General features: G+C 41.2%; 1 protein-coding gene across 13 annotated transcripts in view; it reads left to right on the forward strand.

Annotated features, from left to right (window-relative positions):
- The window catches only part of SNAP91 (synaptosome associated protein 91), a 384,555-nt gene that overhangs the window by 106,668 nt on the left and 259,095 nt on the right, over positions 1 to 18,792 (forward strand). For all 13 annotated transcript variants that reach the window (XM_029595502.1, XM_029595503.1, XM_029595501.1 and 10 more), the window contains one exon: positions 12,949 to 13,051. In XM_029595502.1, the coding sequence (XP_029451362.1) occupies positions 12,949 to 13,051 (103 nt within the window). The remainder of the gene's footprint in view (positions 1 to 12,948; positions 13,052 to 18,792) is intronic.

The raw sequence follows: 18,792 nt of genomic DNA on the forward strand, positions 1-18,792 counted from the left end.
TAATGTTGCTCTTCTGAAATTATTTCAACAGCAAACTTTCTTGTTCTTTGATATGCTACTCCAGTGAGCTACACCGATCAGTTGTGTGATGTGAGCAGAGTTGGAGGATTCTTGTAGTTTTCCTAGAAAGTTTGTATTTGCTTACATAGGAGGTGTTTTTTTTTCCATTACTATAGACAGACTGTGCTACAATTCAGCTTTGATCCACTGGGCAAAAAGCATGTCCTCACTGGACTGCTGCCACTTTTTCTCTTTAGTAAATACTTTTTTTTGCCTCTTTATTCTTATTTTGATTCAAGATTCTTTTCCCTTGTGGTATCGCTAGGTTTTTTTTGTTTGTTTACTTTCTCAATTTTGTAGCTTTGACTCTGCTGAACCACATTCGGTGATTGTGACCCAGTCATAATTTATTTTTTTTTCTTTTTCTTAAAAACGTACTTTCTTTTGATTTTTGCATCAGCAGTTTTCTGGGAACAAGCCAGTGACTTTAAGAGCTGACCAGAATGCTTCCAGAAAATGTTCTTGCAGATCATTGCAAGGCATTTTGCATGTGTCTGAGTGAAGGCCATGGTAACTGAGTGTTGCCTCAAATGGTTCAGGGTTAGCAAGAGAGACTTCAGGCTTGCTTGACTACTGTAAGTCTAGGTTGAAGATGGCCATGGAACCTGAAAAAATGGATCTCAGAGCTAACTAGTTACACTGATGATCAGGTTTCTTAGAAGCAGGCGTCTGTGGCAGATCATAAAGCAGGGCCAAGTTCCATGCCCCCCCCCCACCCCCACTGAAGGCAATCAAATGACTGTTCCTGATTCAAAGCAGATGTGTGCTGATCCTTGAGTGAAAGTATCAGCATCTTGGTGCTTCCTCTTGGTGCATAGCTCTAAGGACTTGAGTGTTGTCTAAATGTCCCATGCTTTGAAGTGGTTATGCCCAGAGGACCATGTGACCTTCCTAATCAAGGCTGGTCCACATTTCTCTCAATGTCTATGCCCTGAGCTTCAATAAATTCCTCCCTCTTAGCCTTTTGTGGATGTTCAAATCCTTCTGGGTTTTACCTTGATCTTGAAGATTGAAATTTCAAATTAGAGTTGGATAGATTAGATATAATTATTTAACTTATGACTTAAGGGCATTGATGCTGTTTTTGGGCACCTCAAACCCTTTATGAGCATGGAGTGACTTGTTAATACAGTACTAATTTCTCTGAGTTCTGGACATGCACATCTCTGTGCTGACCCTTGCTATGTTGAGGGCTGGATCAAACACCTCATTAGTAATCATGCTGACAACAATCATCTCAATATCTGAGCAATTTATTATCAAGCCATTAACTATTTTGGTACCAGTGGCTCCCCCTCAGACCCTATCTCTTCAGGTCGAGAAGTCCGTTTAAGGCATCCCTGAATCCCGCTATTTATAATTTACATGGAGAATGATTTTGAAGAGGATTACTTTTTCAGACTTCCCTTTCATGCCCTCTCTGCAGCCTGAAGGAAATAGCTTCCACTGGAGGTCATTGCCTTTTTTCAGTTTTGTGCAGGTGGTTGTTGAGGTCATCCCCTCTTGATTTCAGGTCTCTGGTGAACCCTGGTAACCCTTCTTGGTCTCCTGATAAATCTAGATAAATGTAAAGAGTTGGCAGAAGAAATATGGGAACACCCCTGCTTAGTGCTGCTTATAAATAAGATGTACTTGAAGTACTGCATTCAGTATCCTCTTGGATTTGACTTGATTCAGCTTCTACATCAAAACATAGTGGGCAGATCTGCACGTATGAGCTCCAGGAAGCCAAAAACATGTTTCATACATACGATGTCATTTATTAAGAATCTGTTTTCAGAACACTGTACTTGCCTTCTGCAAGGTAGACTACAAGGTCTCCATGGTGAATTTCATGTACATCTTGTGGTATGAAGTGGAATCTCTCTATTTGTTTCTCAGTAGACGCAGGAGGAATTTCATGCCCTTATAGAGTAAAGGTGGAGCAGGCAGTGCATTGAATGGAGCAAGTAGTCTTTGCTATGGGCATTGATACCTATAGAAGAACATGAACGTGGGCTTTAGATAATATATGCAGAGCAGGTTTGCTGACATACCATACTTGGGAGATATTTTGAGAGAGTATGAATGAGAGACTGGACTCTTTTCCACCAGACTGTTCTCCACCTCTGACCTGCTATATACTTTTCTGAAGTTTTGAGTGGATTTCAGATGAAGCTACATTGGTACTCAGAGAATGCCGTTATATTGTATGCTCTTGTCCCACAGCACAGTGATGAGCAAAAGAGCTCTATGCCCTTCCAGTCCAGACAATCAAAGCCAGGATTGAGCTTTTGAATAGATCCACAGAAGAGAGCCAAAGAATTAAATTAAGAGGAAGCAGAGGTGGTTTCCAAGCCATTGTCCATAATCTAGAGGTATCTAGGTCCTCCAGATTGGGAACAATTACAAATTATGTAATTTGGATGCTACTCCAAATTGTCATTCCCCCCCCCCCCCCCAAAAAAAAAGAAAAGAGCGTTCAGGGCTATATGCTGTCAGAAACTAATAATGTTGCAAATGTGAAGGATGGAATAGGATCCCATGAATTACCAGCAGTTGATGACTAAACTCATTCATGCAAGGTCCTGAGAGAATGCTGACAACAGAAATTATAGCATATAATTGCGAAATGCGATAGGAAACCTAGAGAAGCCTTGCAGTGGAGCACTTTTCAGAGCCTTGCTACTACACCAGTGCCCTTATGATCAGGATAATCAAAGGAAAATTTAAAACAATCCAAGAATGTAAGATTTTTCAAGCCAAAATGATCAGATAATTTGGAAATGAAAAAAGTCTCAACAGAGACTTAGGATTTCCATCACATTATGTGCCATAAAATTATACTTTGTCACCTTCTGATCATCCATAAACTCCCCTTACCCCTTTCTTTCTACGCCTTACTCTTCACCCTGTCACTGGAATACCTTTATGGCAGCTGCACTACTCTGTAGTAGTTACTGGTAATGTCATCTTTTACTCATTTGAATTCTGTCCTGAAGGAAGAGAGCATTAGCTTTTCAAAACTAGTCAAGAAATATATTAAGTTAGTCCAATAAAAATCTCGCTTGCTCGCTCGCTCTCCAATTATTACACACCTCTGCCTAGATTTTCTGAAAGTGTTGCACCAAGTCGTCAGCTGCAATAATTTTAGTAGCAGGAGTGGAAGGAGGTCGACAAACAAGGTGTTAGCCATAGACTGTGAAGAATGGAGAAACCGTGTAGATTTGCTGACAAGATTGTTGTGAGCAAACTTGGCCCAAGGAAGTAATCTGGCTCAATCATTCTGATGAGATGAAATATAGAAGTGTTAGTATACAAGTGGGGTGGCTTAATAGGTATAGGTTGATTAGTGCGGTCATAAGGGTTTGTCAGTTAAACTTTATCACTGAGCCACAACTTATAGCATATTTATTAATCCAGCAAGTGTAAGATGCCTGTTTTTCTGTTGGCACGTGGTTTACTGAGTAGAAGAAAATGAACACAACGGGCTGTATTTATGGATAGTATCATCTTTTCCTCAGGCAGCACAAGGAAGGAAGCTGCTTGACCTTGTTAATCAGTGCAAATCTTTCAGATGGATATCTAGAACACTACTCATTATCCCAGACTACTGGTTTGTAAGATGGAGATACAAAAGGAACCAGGATGCTTGACAAAACGTTTCTTATGAGGTCATTTTAAGTGACAGAGTAATAGAAAAATCAGTACAAGGGTTATTAAAAACTCTATCTCTCATCAGTGTTTGGAAGAGGATGAGCTCCCTCCTTCTACTGATCATTTTGTCTCAAGAATTGTCAACAATACATTTTTGTCATTTGTATGTTCCATGAGTGAAAAGCATACGTTATCCCAAATATGGTCATGTAGTTCCTGTGTATATCTGTTTGTGACCATATTAAAAAATCTCCCATTCAGAACTTATGTATCAGAATTCTCATATCAAGAGCTCACACGGTGAAGTCTTAGAGTAAGAACAATCAGAACTAATTTACACACAAATGCATATATGGCATCTCTAACTCTGGAACTCCAGCTAAAATGACGAGTTTGACTGATTTTTTTGGGTAATTCTAAATAGTTATACATAGGCTACAGCACAGTGCTTAGTGCAATTGGATAGTTTGGTCCTGGGGGAATTCTGTGCTACTGTAGAGCGCAGAATCCCCCTCCCCCCCCCCCCCCCCCCCCACAGAATTGTGAAATTCTGCACGGAAAATGGCAGGAGACCCATGCCGGGGCCTTCATCTTTGAGAATGATGCACTCCGCTCACGGCACGCTGGGGCCTTCATCTTCACCACGAGTGTGATGTGCTCCACTCGTGACGAAGATGAAGGCCCTAGTGAGAGAGAGCAGGTGGGGGTGTATGGGAGAGCAGGGGAGGGGTGCTTGAAAGTGGGTGCAAGAGAGAGGGAGCCTATGTGAGGAGACTGTGAAAGAGTGTGTATGCGTGTGAGAGATTGGGAGATGTTATATATGAAAAAGGGATTGTGTGTTTGTGAGGGTGCTTGCTTGTTGTGAGAGAGCAAGCCTGTGTGAAGGGGTGTGTGAGAGAGACATAGGTAGCTTGTGTGAGGGGCAGTACTGAGAGAGGGCTCAAACTCTGGGAGTGGAGATAAAGTAGAAGGGGTTGAGGCTAGAGGTAGAGGGGAGAGATACTGGTAGGTGGAGGAGTTGGAGCCTGAGAGGGAGTGACCAGGGGAGTAGGGAGAGAGAGAGTGGAAGAGATACTTACAGTGAATTTCTGGGGAAACTCTGCTCAAAATATGTAAAATTCTGCATCTTTAAGTAATAACTTTTTTCTGTATTAAAATGTAAATTACTTACTGTCATGTATATTGTTATTTTGGCTAATATAAAGTATACAGAATTTTGCAGAATTTTGTTTTGTGCAGAATTCCCCCAGGAGTAACAGTTGCATAAGAGGACTGGAAGGTTCACCTGCATATTGTTCCCAGCAGCCCCCAGGAGAGGACTCCAGAGGTCACAGTGAGCGATCCAGGCTTTGCAGTCCACAACCCTAGCTTCCAAAGGCCCTGCACCCTTTGTAGCAGAAGAGGACCAGAAGCATGTGCCTAATGGCGTGTGCATCTCAAATTTCCTTGCCATACTAGACCTTATCTGTTTTTATTTGGTCTTATATGTTTTGATTATACATAATTGTGTTTGGTAGGAGTCATTTGCTACAGATTTTATACAGAAGGAATTGAATTCAAAACAATAGTCAAAAGGGAAGATATAAGTAGATTAATTGTAATATTTATGGGTCATTGCCAGACAAAAATAAAATAAAGTACTTTTAGTCTATAGATTTAGCTTAGCTTTATATCCCTTCTCCCTTAGAAATTTTAACTCGGTAACAAAACAAAATTATGATTCAGGAACTAGTTCAGCAGTGAAAGGGAGGCTTTTTGGTCTTTTGCACTGAGTGCCATTCCCAGCTTGTGAGAAATTTTATGTGTGTGCTAAGTGCAAAGAGTGCCAAGCCCTCAGAGAATGAGTCCAATGTCGGGAGGCTAGAGTGTCAGACCTGGAGGAGCTAAGGAAGACAGAGAGGGATGAAGGATGCTTTCAGGGACAAAGAGACATCCCACCTCCAATCTGGTAGCTCCTGTACTGCCTTGGAGGAGAAAGGTCACCTGGAAGAAGAGCATCAGCTCGATGAGGCAGGAAGCAATCCTGTAGGTAGGACCTGCCCTCATGGTAATATATCCTCTTGCACAGAGGATAGGGTCTCCAGGGGCACGTGCCCAGGAGGGAAGGGTTAGGATGGCTGTATAGCTGATTCAGTTATTAGAAAGGTTGGTAGCTGGGTGGATGGTGGATGGGAAGAGCGCTAGACTTGAGGAGGAGGCAGACCTCACACATCTTATAGATGACATAGGAAAGTGCAGTAGGGAGGCTCTGATACCAAATTTAGGGTTTCAGGTAGAAAGCTGAAATCCAGAACCTCCAGGGTGGCATTCTCAGAAATGCTTCCCATGCTATGTGCAGGACCCCAGAAGCAAGCAGAACTCCAGAGTCTCAATGCATGGATGAGATGATGGTGCAGGGAAGAGGGTTTTAGGTTTGTTAGGAAATGGGCTTCATTTTGGGGAAGGGAGGGGCCTTTTCTGTAAGAATGGGTTCCACCTTAACCAAAGTGTAACAAGGCTACTGGCACTAACCTTTAAAAAGGAGATAGCACAGCTTTTAAACTTGATGGGAGAAAGCAGAGAGTCACTCAGAAGCACATGATTTGGAATGATCTATCTTTGAAGGATACTAAGAACAGGGAAAATAGGGTATCCCAGTAGAAAGGTTGCAATAAATGCCAAAGTGGACCAGGTGTCTTTAAGTAAAGTGCAAAAAGATTCCAAATTATCCCTATAAACGGATTAGCAGGTTGTTAATACAAAGAAAAAATACTTTGAAATGTCTATATACAAATGCTAGAGAGCTAAAAAAAATAAATAAATAAGATGGGAGAGTTAGTGTAAAGCACGAGATGAAGTAGATATAATTTGGCATCTCAGAGACCTGGTGGAAGGAGGATAACCACTGGGATACTGATACCAGGTTACAAATTATTAGGGATGTGCATCGGGTGCCCGATTGTTTGCCCTTTCGGGTCCATCTGGCCGCGGGAAAATCTCGTTTTCCCGCAGATCGGCATTTTTTTTTTTAAAGTAGAAAATCATTTTTCAGCTTAGTGTGCGCTAACGGGAGTTAGCGCGCACTAACAAAAAAATAAAGTAACAAAAAATAACAAAAATAAACATTAACGGGAGTTAGCGCGCACTAACCCGAAAAACGATTTTCATGAAAATTCGGGGGGAAAAGTGTTCATTTCGTGTTTTCCCCGATATAACGAATTAAGAAATATCACATGATATTTCTATTCGTTATAAAAACGATTCACATCCCTACAAATTATATCAAAATAAGATGGATCAAATTGGTGGAGGGGTTAAAGAGAGCATTGAGTCAGACAGAATAAGATTTCTGTAAGAAACAAATTGCAATGATTAATCTTTATGGTTAAAAGTTCAGGTGAAAAAGGGAATAAAATAGTAATGGGGATGTATTACCATCCATCTGGCCAGAATGAACTGATAGACAATGAAATGCTAAAAGAAATTAGGAGAGCTAACAAAATCAGCAGCATGGTAATGAGTGATTACAACTACCCCAGTATTGACCTAGAAAATATTACATCAGGACATTCTAGAGAAGTAAAGTTCCTAGATGAAATAAATGACTGCTTCATGGAGCTGCTGGTACAAGAACCAACAAGAGGGGAAACTATTTTAGACCTCGTCCTTAGTGGAACACAGGATTTGGTGCGAGAGGTAACAGTGTTGGAGCCACTTGGCAATAGTAATCACAACATTATCAAGTTTGACATAATAACAGGATGGCGCACAAAAAAAGAAATCAGCAACAGTATTTAACTTTCTAAAAGGTAACTATGCTAAAATGAGGGAAATGGATAGGAATAAATTGAGTTAGTTTAGCTCAGGAATGGATGTTTAAAAATACCATCTTGAAAGCCCAAACAGATGTATTCCACGCATTAGAAAAGGTGGACAAGAGGCTAAAAGACTACTGGTATGATTACAAGGTGAGGTGAGAGCCTATAATATCTAAAAGAGCATCTTTCAAGGAATGGAAACTGGCTACAAATGAAGAAAACAGGAAACAGCATAAGTGCTGGCAAGTCAGATGTAAAGCATCGATAAGGAAGGCAAAGAGAATTTGAAAAGAAGCTTGCCATGGAAGCAAAAACTCATAATAAAACCTTTTTCAGGTACATTTGAGGCAAAAAGACTGCGCAGGAGTCAGCTAAACCATTAGATGATCAAGGGGTAAAGGGGGCACTTTAGGATGACAAAGCCATAGCAGAGAGATTAAATGTATTCTTTGCTTCGGTTTTCACTGAGGAAGATGTAAGAGAGATACCCATATCAGAAATGATATTCAAAGGTGATAATTCAGAGGAACTGAAGCAAATTTCTGTCAACCTGCAAGATTTACTAGGGCAGATTGACAAACTAAAAAGTAGTAAATCACCTGGAGCAGATGGTATACATCCCAGAGCGCTGAAAGAACTGAGAAATGAAATTGCGGACCTACTATTGGAAATTTTGTAAACTATCAGTAACATCTATGGTTCCTTGAAGACTGGAGAGTTGCCAATATCATGCCAATTTTTAAAAAGAGCTCAAGGGGTGATCCAGGCAACTACAGACCAGTGAGACTGACGTCTGTGCCAGGCAAAATGGTAGAAACTATCAAAAAAGAACAAAATTGCCAAACATAGATAAGCATAGTTTAATGGGACATAGCCAATGTGGATTTAGGCAAGGGAAGACTTTCCTCACAAATTTGCAACATTGTTTTTGAGGGTGTAAATAAACAAGTGACTAAAGGTGAGCCAGTTGATATAGTATACATCTGGATTTTCAGAAAGCATTTGACAAAGTCCTTCACAAGAGACTTCTTAGGAAATAAGAGTGACATGGAATGGGGGCAGTGTCCTATTGTAGCTTGTCAACTGGGTAAAAGATAGAAAACAAAGACAGTAGGGCTAAAGTGAATAGTGAATGCCCCAGAGATCTGTTCTGGGACCACTGCTTTTTAATATATTTATAAAAGACCTTGAAATGGGAGCAGCAAGTGAGGTGAACACATTTTCTGATGACACAGTTATTCAAAGTTGTTAAATCACAATGGGATTGTGAGAAATTGCAAGAGGACATTGCAAAACTGGGAGACTGGGCATGCAAATGGCAAGTGAAATTTAATGTGGACAAGTACAAAGTGATGCACTTAGGGAAGAGTAACCCAAATTATAGGTACATAATGCATGGTTCCATATTTGGTGTCACCACTTAAGAAAAGGATCTAGGTGTCATTGTTGAAAATATGTTGAAATCTTCTGCTCAGTCAGGCCAATGCAATATCATGAGCTGAGCCTAGCACACAGGTTAACGGGTGCTTGGACACGCGTCCCTAATCCCTTATGCAATAAGGGGATTAGCACGTCAAAACATTAGTCTAAACCAGCACATAGCCAATAGTGCTCATTGCATGTAAATTCATTTGATAATAGCTATTATCCACTTATGTAAAAAATAAATGTGTGCCCAATGTGCATATTTTTACTCTCAAAAATTAGCGCCTGCCCCAGAGCGCGGGAAAAGCAGACAATTCTGCTTTTCTGTAGTTTCTCCGACTTAATATTGTGGCGATATTAAGTCGGAGGAACCGAAAAAAGGAGTAAGGTAAAAAAAATAAATTTAAAGACTTGCCAGCAGTCAGATTAGGGAAACGGATGTTTAATTAATGTGTTCATTTTCCTAGGTCATGGCTGTGCACAGATTAGGAAAATGGATGCTAGTAAAATTGAGTGTCTCTTTTCCTAACCTGCGCACAGCCAATTCTCTTGGGCACCCGATGCTAGGGAGGTGCTAGGGATGCATAATTTCCCCTAGGCCCTCCTTTTTAATGCAGTGGCTCATTTGCCTACTGCGTTGCGCGCCTGGGAGAGGTGGATGGGTGCGCGTTAGGAAAGTGGGTGCCCGGTTTTGATGCACAGTTTTAATGTGTCCGTATTGCATCGGCCTGTGATGCAAATAGAATGCTAGGGGATTATTAGGAAGGTAGTGGAGAATAAAACAGAGAATATCATAATACCTCCGAATTGCTCCATATGGTGCAACCTCATCTTGAGTATTATGTGCAGTTCTGGTCACCAAATTTCAAAGATATTGTAGAAATAGAAAAGGTACAGAGAAGGGTAACCAAAATGATAAAGGGGATGAAACAATTTCTCTGTGTAGATAAGCTAAAGAGGTTAGGACCCTTGGAGAAGAGGCAACTGAGGGGAGATATGATAGAGGTCTATAAAATGTTTGCTCGTTCCATTCCACTCATTAATCTGTTTACGCTTTCAAAAAATACAAAGTCAAGGGGGACACAAAATGAAATTACTAGGTAATATATTTAAAACTCATAAGAGAAAATTATTAAAAAAGGTTTGGGCAAGTTCCTGGATGAAAAGTACATTAACTATTAAGATAGATTTACAGAAATCCACGACTTATTTTTGGGATAAGCAGCTTGGAATCTGTCTACCTCTTGGGATCCTGCCAGGTACTTGTGACCTGGGCTGGCCAGTCTTGGAAACAGAATACTGAGCTTGATAGACCTTTGGTTTGACCCAGTATGGCAGATCTTTTGTTCTTATGTAATAAATTTGTGGTGGTCTTAGAAATTTTCTTTCCAGTCATTATCACACCAGAGCATGCATTTCCTATGTGGTGTTCTACACAAGGAGAGCTGTTCAAGATCTTGGTTGATCCTCTCCATTAGGCCATTAGTCTGATGCTGATATGCTGATTAAAACTAAGTTGATACCGAAATCTTTACAAAAGGCTCTCCAGAATATGGCAATGGATTGGGAATCTTGATCTAATACAATAGTGGATCATCTCCCTAACAAAGATGATGGCCAGTTGAGGGGCCAAAGGCAACTTAGAGATGGGAATAAAGTGTGCCATTCAGAGAAAAACAGTCCAGTACTACTAAAATAGCAGTACATCAGTAGAAATTGTCTGTGATGAAGACTGTAGAAAGGTGAGTTCAAGTTACAGAAGAATCAGAAATTGGGTGCATTTCACCGAAGGGTTTTGTACAAGGTACCTTGATTCTAGGACATACTGGACAGGCCAAAACATAGTTATACAATACGTACATAAGAGATCATCAGAAGCCCTAGAAATCAGTTCAAAAGTTTTCTTAATCTCTGTGTGTCGAGGGAGTTTGGAATCATGCACCCCTTTGAGAACATCTGGACAGCAAGTGTCTGGCACTAAAGTACACCCAATTGGGAATCCCTGCAGGAGGATCCTGGACCAAAGATTCAAGGCAGATTTTCTTCATCAGATCACTTTTGATTTTGTTTGCGAAGATCCTAGAGGTTGGTATAAGTAGACCATTATTGCAAGGTACAGGAGTCTGCTGAGAGGAAAACTGTCATGACAATGTATTGGCCTTAACATTCTTGAAGTCAGAGTGATGAGAGATAATGAACTGAAAATGAGCAAAGAGCATTTTCCATAAAGTTTGCTGAGGGTTCAAACATTTCATAGCTTCCATTTAAAGTTACTTATTATGATCCATAAGTATTGTGATCAGAAAGGTGGCTTCTTCCAGGTGTCTGCACTCTTCCCAAACCCAATTAATGGCAAGTTATCAGTTTCCCACATCATAGATGTGTTCAGCAGGAGAGAAATTTTGAGAGAGAAAACCACATGGGGGAGGGAACTGGGAGTCTGCGCCTGCGTCAACCTTGTCCACTTCTAAGATGAAAGGCTTGACTGGATCAGAGTGATGCAGGACTGGAGCTGATGTAAAACAGTTGCTGCAGCTCTTCGATGGCCTGCTGGGCATGGGGGGTTCCAGGAATTTTTTGGAATCTCCTTACATGTAAGTGGAGCCACTACCTTTTTTTGAAAAATTATGAATAAAGTGCTGATAATACTTAAAGCCCAGAAATTATTGGACCACCTTGAGAAACAAAGGTACTGGCCAATTAAGTACCATAGTTATCTTATCTGGGTCCATCTCAAAACCTTGAGCCAAAATTACATATCCTAAGAAGTGCACTTGATTCTGCACAAACAAACTACTCTCAAACTTAGCAAAAAGCTAGGGCTGGCAAAGCTCTAGCAAGGAACTCGACTACATACTGCCTGTGGGTGGCCATTTTATTACCCGCTCTGAATGTAGGAAGGACAGGTAATAAATGTGTTAAAATAAATAAGATGTCAAGGTAGACCACAACCTACTGATAAGAGATCTCAAAAGACAACACTGACAGTCTTGGCATACAGCTGGAGCATTGCAAAGGGCATGACTGTATACTTGTAGTGACTGTCTCTGGTATTGAAGGCTGTCTTTCACTCGTCACCCTGCCAAATCCGAATGAGGTTATAGGTCCCCTGCAAGTTCAGCTTGGTAAAAAAAACCAAAACAAAACTGGGCACCCTGAAGCCTACCAAGAAATTCAGGAATTAATGGCAAGGGATGACCATGCTTAATTGGGACTTATTGAGACCCCTGTAATCAATACAAGGCTTAAGGGATCCAGCCTTTTGTACAAAGAAGACTCCTACAATAGTAGAGGACTTTGGCGGTTGGTGGAAGCCACAAGCCATACTTAGGGATTATGTTATACTTATTTTTAATCTATTCATGAGTATGATTTGTAAGCAAGGTAATTGATTTGCATTCAGTTTCATTTTATTAGACATGATCAGCAATAAGGGATGTACACATTAAGCATTATTCTATGTATTTAGCACTGCACTGTTTTATGGGGACATGAATTATCAACATGTTTGCTAATATATTTGCTTAGAGTTCAGTTGTCAAGAATATATATATATATATATAATCTTACTTATAGACCAAAGTAACAATCCGAAACCTCACGTTTTTTTTTTAATTTTCAAGTTGGATAGTGTAAAACTTGTCCTTGGTTTTTCAGCTGAACTGGACAAAACAATGTATTGTGTTTTTTGAAGGATAGCAAGTCACGATCTGGAATCTGATTTTCAATTTTTGTTTTAAACTAGGATAACTTAAAAATTGTGGCTAGCGTCAAGTGATCTTTTTTTCTTGAACCCACTGCCACCTCCAAGTGTCAACATGGAATATTGAAGAATGGAAATAAGATAGCATGATAGAAATATTGATGTATAACATTACTTGATGATCTTTTCTAGCAGTATGAAAAGATTTCAGTGATCTCTTAAGTAGAAAAAATAATCTCAAACTTCACTACGAGAGGAAACCAAAAGAACTATTATGTTTGTATTTATTTATATTATATATAATTTGTGGTTTTTTTTTGTCTTTAGGCTATGATATGTCAACATTTATAAGGCGCTACAGTAGATATTTGAATGAGAAAGCTTTTTCATACAGACAAATGGCTTTTGACTTTGCTAGAGTAAAGAAGGGGTAAGTATGCTCTTTTAAGTTTGAGTTGCAAATTCATAAAGCCTCATGGGGTGGCAGGGGAGGAGAAACTGGTAAATGCCTGGTTTGTATGTTGACATTTGTCAACAAAGACAAGTTTCCACAATAGTTATATTGCGTGATTGATTCCATGCCAACTTAAGGAGCTTCTCCTGAACTTCAAAGTTCATGGTGCTGCTAGGTACCAGGATGGCAAATTTTGTCGAATACTCACTTGAAAAAGATGTATCTGGAGAGAAAAAGGAAACAGGTAGACTGTCTGTGATTCTGAAGATTTATTTTTAGGAAATAAAGTAATTCATCCAACACACATGAATATATGCTTGCTTAATTACGTTAGGGGGTTAACCCTGTTGGAGAAACCTTTGAGTATCTTGTGCTTACATTTGAACTCCAAGGTAGGAAAGCAGACTAGGGGGCACTCCATGAAGAAAACAAGTAGCACATTTAAAACAAATCGGAGAACATTCTTTTTCACTCAACACACATAAGCTCTGAATTCGTTGCCAGAGGATGTGGTTAAGGCAGTTAGTGTAATGGGGTTTAAAAAAGGTTTGGATAGGTTCCTGGAAGAGAAGTTCATACTGCTATTAATAGGGAATATCTACTGCTTGTTGCTATTATTAGTAGCATGGGATCTATTTAATGTTTGGGATCCTGCCAGGTACTTGTGATGTGGTTTGGCCACTGTTGGAAACAAGATACTGGGCCTGATAGATCTTTGGTCTCATCCAGTATGGCAAATCGTATAGGATGTTGGCAACATCTAGTTTTACAGCATAAACTTGTGTTTAACAGAATCTATTGGACCAGGAGGAGCCCATTTTGATCCAGTGCAGACTTCACAGTTCTGTCCTTACAGCTTCTGCTATTTGATCCAGTGCAGACTTCCTGTCCTGACAGCTTCTGCTATTGTGCCATTTAGTATTTTAGGCGATCCATATTCAAAAGCATTTAGCCTGTTAACTGAATATTTGGGCACAAACCTGGCTAATTAGGTGGCTAGAATTTAGCTGGATAAGTTAGGGGCGTTTCGGGAGTGTAACTGGGAGCCGTTGAGTTAGCTGGCTAAGTTAAACGCTTAATTCTGATATTCAGAGTTAGCCAGATGACTTAGCCGGTTAAGTCTGGTCGAGCCAAATAGCTGTCCTAAAGTTAGCTGGCTATAATTAACCGGCTGACTTTAAGATAGCCGGCTATATTCAGTAATGCAGCTGCAGTATTGAATACACCTCCAAGTTAGCCAGACAAGTTTATCCAGCTAAGGCCTGGATTTTCTAAAATCGCAGGGCTTTCTGAATCCTGTGGTAATGGGGGGTGGGGGCGAAGCGGGGGGCAGGCCTGCAAAAGCCGACAGCGAAAGGTGGCGCTATTGGGTGTGCTACTGGCGGCGATAACAGGTCTTACCTTATCCCTGCCAGCGAAGTTTCTGCCGCGTCCGCCCCGATGCCACCCTGACTCCTCCTCTTCCAGTCCCAACGCCGCCCCGACTCCGCCCCTATTTAGCTATCGCACGAGAAAAGTCCCTTTTCGTGTGCGATAGGGATAGAAAATGACCCCCTAAATTTGCTATCCAGACTGTTTTAATATAGACTTCTAAAATTTTATTTTTCAGCAAGCTAAGTGTATTATGTGCATGATATATGTGATACAGATTTTTAGATATAATTAAAAATAATTGCACACTGGTATCAATACCTGATCTGGTTATATGATTATATATTGTGTAACAATTGTCATATTCAGAGATTGGGTTGTGTACCCTATTAATCTGACACCTAGCAGCCCAGAGTGATACCAGAGTGTAGTAAATCCCATTATTATAGTCCACCTCACAGAATATTTATTAACTGGAGGATGTACAGGTGGTCTGTGGCCCCCCCCCCCCCCCACAGCACACTATTTAAAGAATTAATTTGTTCGATGTGCCACTACTTAATCGAATCTGAACCGTCGATGAACTTCGCCATTCTCTTTATGCTCAGCAGGAATTTCATGTTTGATCTTGATTCAACTTTAAGAGGAAGCACGAAAAGTACAGTAACCTGTGGCGTGCTCATATCGTGAGTGGAGACCAACAAATCCTTAGTCGTATGTGGGTTGTGTGATCAAGCACGCACCCAATGGAATGTCCTTCCAAAGCTTCATTATAGACTACAAATCTTTACCGAGCATGTGGCACTTCCCACATGGTACTGACCCCAGTAGTTGTCAGTTTATTTTTGTACAGTCTGATGTCAGTTATCGTCCTGATACAGGAACAGTCTCTTCATTCCATACAGGAGAGTACCTATACTTAACAGTCGGCCTGCAAAGTGTGTGTCGTGGTAGCTAATAAATCTCATGATCTTTTCTTTTAGTACCATACCTGCATTTGCTCAGCCAAATATATCTTCTCTTAATGAGCAAATATTTTATTCTCACACATATCCAAGCCTTTACTTATCCTCTGGAAGAAGCAATATATTTCCGCTGCCATTGCCCAATGCAATTTGTTTGTACTTGTACGATGTGGATGAACATGTTTTAGAAATGACCTATGAATTATTGCTCAAGCTTGAGTTTGCTAAAGCTAAAGGGCCTTTCTGCTCTGCTTTGTGGTATCTGGACACTGCGCACTGAAACACTGGCTGATGAAATCTTAATGAACAGGGAGACAGCAGAAGCCCACGAGAGCAAGCATGGGTTCCCTTTCTCCCATCTTCCATGCTCCCAGGAGAGCTGAGAATTGGTTTGTCTGCTCTGGAGAGGGAAGGCGATTACTTCTGTCCCAGCATTGGTTTTCATCATCATTCTGAATCTGTGAGAAAGAAAGCAAGCTGCTCTCCTTTGCAACAATATGGTCTAGGGCAGTGGTTCTCAACCGGTGTGTCGCCACACTTCCCGGTCCCCCGCTGACCCAGCTGCTCCCCCTACCCAAGCGAATAGGTCCTCCGCCTGGGCTTAAAATGCTGCTAGCCCGGGCGGAACGCGGCAGGACAGCTGGAGTCGGCGGCACCGGCATTCTCTCTTCTTCCCGCCTCCCTGTGGCCCAGAAGAGGAAGTGGTGAGCAGCAGGTGCGTGCGCAGAAAGAAGAGACCATGCTAGTGCAGGCAGCGTCGGCCCGAAGAAGAGAAGAGAGGCGCGGCCCTAGGAATGAGCAGTGCGGCTCGGAGAAAAACAAAGAACGTCGTCAACCCCCACAGCTGATGGGACTCCTTTCTCCGTGAGGGCTGAAAATGAAGGAGGTTGCTGCTGCCTTTAGGGTTAGAGGTGCAGGAGGCTGCTGCCACTAGTTCGGGGGAGGGGGGAGAGTGAGTGAACGAGCAAGCATGTATGTTTGCGATCCTGTGTGTGTGTGTGTGTGAGTGAGAGAGCATGTATGTGAATGATTGAGAGTCTGTATATGTGAAAGAGAGTGTGTGTGTGTGTGATTGAGAGCTAGTTTAGGTGAGGGAGCATGTGATTGAGAGCAAGTGTGTAAATGAGAGAGAGCATGTGAATGAGAGTCTGTGTGTGAGAGAAAAAGTATGTGTGATTGAAAGCCTGTGTGTAAGCCTGAAAAGATAGACAGCATGTGTGTAAATGTGTAATTAAGAGCCTATATAAGTGAGAGAAAAAGCATGTGTATATGTGAGTGACTGAGAGCGTGTGTGTATAGGTGTGTAATTGAGAACCAGTGTGAGAGAGCGCTGGTATGTGACTGAGAGAGAGGAGAAAGTTCCAAGCAAACCACCCCTCCTCCTGCTAATTCAAAAAAATCTCAGGACACCTGGATATCAAACGTTCCCAGGTATGCAGAGCAAAACATTTTTTGTATCCTTATTTTTCATTACTGGGTCTTTGTGTCTGCTATTTTGAAATATTTTATTGGTATCTAGAAATTTTTGATATGAGTTTTTAATTATTGGATATTCCACTCATCAGCTGTTTCGAAATAATCTGTTCTTTTTATTAGTATGGTTTTACTGCTACTGATTTTATATTTCTTGATTTGTTTTATAAGGATGGGCGATTCTTTTTTTCCTTTGTTGCACTGCATACAGAGACTGGCTTGTTGCGGTTTCCAATTCAGTTTTTGTCTGCGTGCTTCTAGTTATGTGTTTTGGTCTCTTTTTATTCTTTGTTAGGTGTGAGGGTCAGCACATGTGATTCAGGTGAGGTTTTCTGCTGGCGTGTAGTTTCTGTGTAGGGCTCTATAGCAGCCTGACTTGGTCCGTTTTCCTAATAGGAGATGTATTGGTGTCTTAAGGCCTGGTGTAATATTTTCAGTGATGCCTTTTCTTATGTGGTTACTGTTAAGTGCTGGAAATTGGTGCTGTTTTGGTGTAGGAAGTTTACTGTTTATGCAATTACTGTTCAGACAGAATATGTATCTTTTCCTTGTGTCATTCTTAACAATAGAAATAATACTGGACCTTTAATTTTTATTTCCACAGTAAATTGTAATGAGCAGTGTGTCACACATGTGAGCGTGGTCTGTCAGGTGTGTCACGATGGGAAAAAGGTTTTGAGAACCACTGGTCTAGGGAGTGGTGGTTTCCACTATTTTCTATTCATGAAATGAGGAGAGAAAAGTTAGCTGCAGACCTGTTATTTCTGTATTTCTGTTCTAGTGAGTATATGTTAAGAATTATTAGGAAGGGAATGGTTAATAGAACGGAAAATGTCATAATGCCTCTATATCGCTCCATGGTAAACACCGCACCTTGAATACTGTGTACAATTCTGGTTGCTGCACCTCAAAAAAGATATAGTTGCGATGGAGAAGGTACAGAGAAGGGCAACCAAAATGATAAAGGGGATGGAACAGCTCCCCTATGAGGAAAGACTAAAGAGGTTAGGACTTTTCAGCTTGGAGAAGAGACGGCTGAGGGGGGATATGATAGAGGTCTTGAACGAGTAGATGTGACTCTGTTATTTACACTTTCGAATAATAGGACTAGGAGGCATTCCATGAAGTTAGCAAGTAGCACATTTAAGACTAATCGGAGAAAATTCTTTTTCACTCAACGCACAATAAAGCTCTGGAATTTGTTGCCAGAGGATGTGGTTAGTGCAGTTAGTGTAGCTGGGTTCAAAAAAGGTTTGGATAAGTTCTTGGAGGAGAAGTCCATTAACGGCTATTAATCAAGTTTACTTAGGGAATAGCCACTGCTATTAATTGCATCAGTAGCATGGGATCTTCTTAATGTTTGGGTACTTGCCAGGTTCTTGTGGCCTGGTTTGGCCTGTGTTGGAAACAGGATGCTGGGCTTGATGGACCCTTGGTCTGACCCAGCATGGCAGTTTGTTACATACATAGAAACATAGAAATGATGGCAGAAAAGGACCAGTGGTCCATCCAGTCTGCCCAGCAAGCTTCCATGGTAGTACCTGCCGTGCAGGTTACTCCCAAGTATCAGTCAGTGCTGCTTGACGTGCTTTGCTTATGGACTTGGCCGTAGAAGCAGTCCGGGGGGGGGGGTCCCCCTTAATGCCTGTGCATCAGTACTCCAGACTGTAAAAAAGTCATGGCTCTTGTTGGTTGTCCCTGAAATCAAATTTCTTTCGTTCCACCCCCCTCCTTTGAAGCAGAGAGCGATGTTCCAGTTGCATCACAAGCATCAAGGCTAACTGCCTAAGGGTAGTAGTCCCATGCCTTCTGTCAAGGGAAGTAACTGCTGCTCTGCTTAGGTTACTCCCAAGCTTATCAGTTTCCCAAACTGTAAAAGTCAGGGCCTTCGTTGGTTGCTGTCTAAAT

The sequence above is a fragment of the Rhinatrema bivittatum genome, chromosome 3, assembly GCF_901001135.1.
Source record: "Rhinatrema bivittatum chromosome 3, aRhiBiv1.1, whole genome shotgun sequence".
NCBI lineage: Eukaryota > Metazoa > Chordata > Amphibia > Gymnophiona > Rhinatrematidae > Rhinatrema > Rhinatrema bivittatum.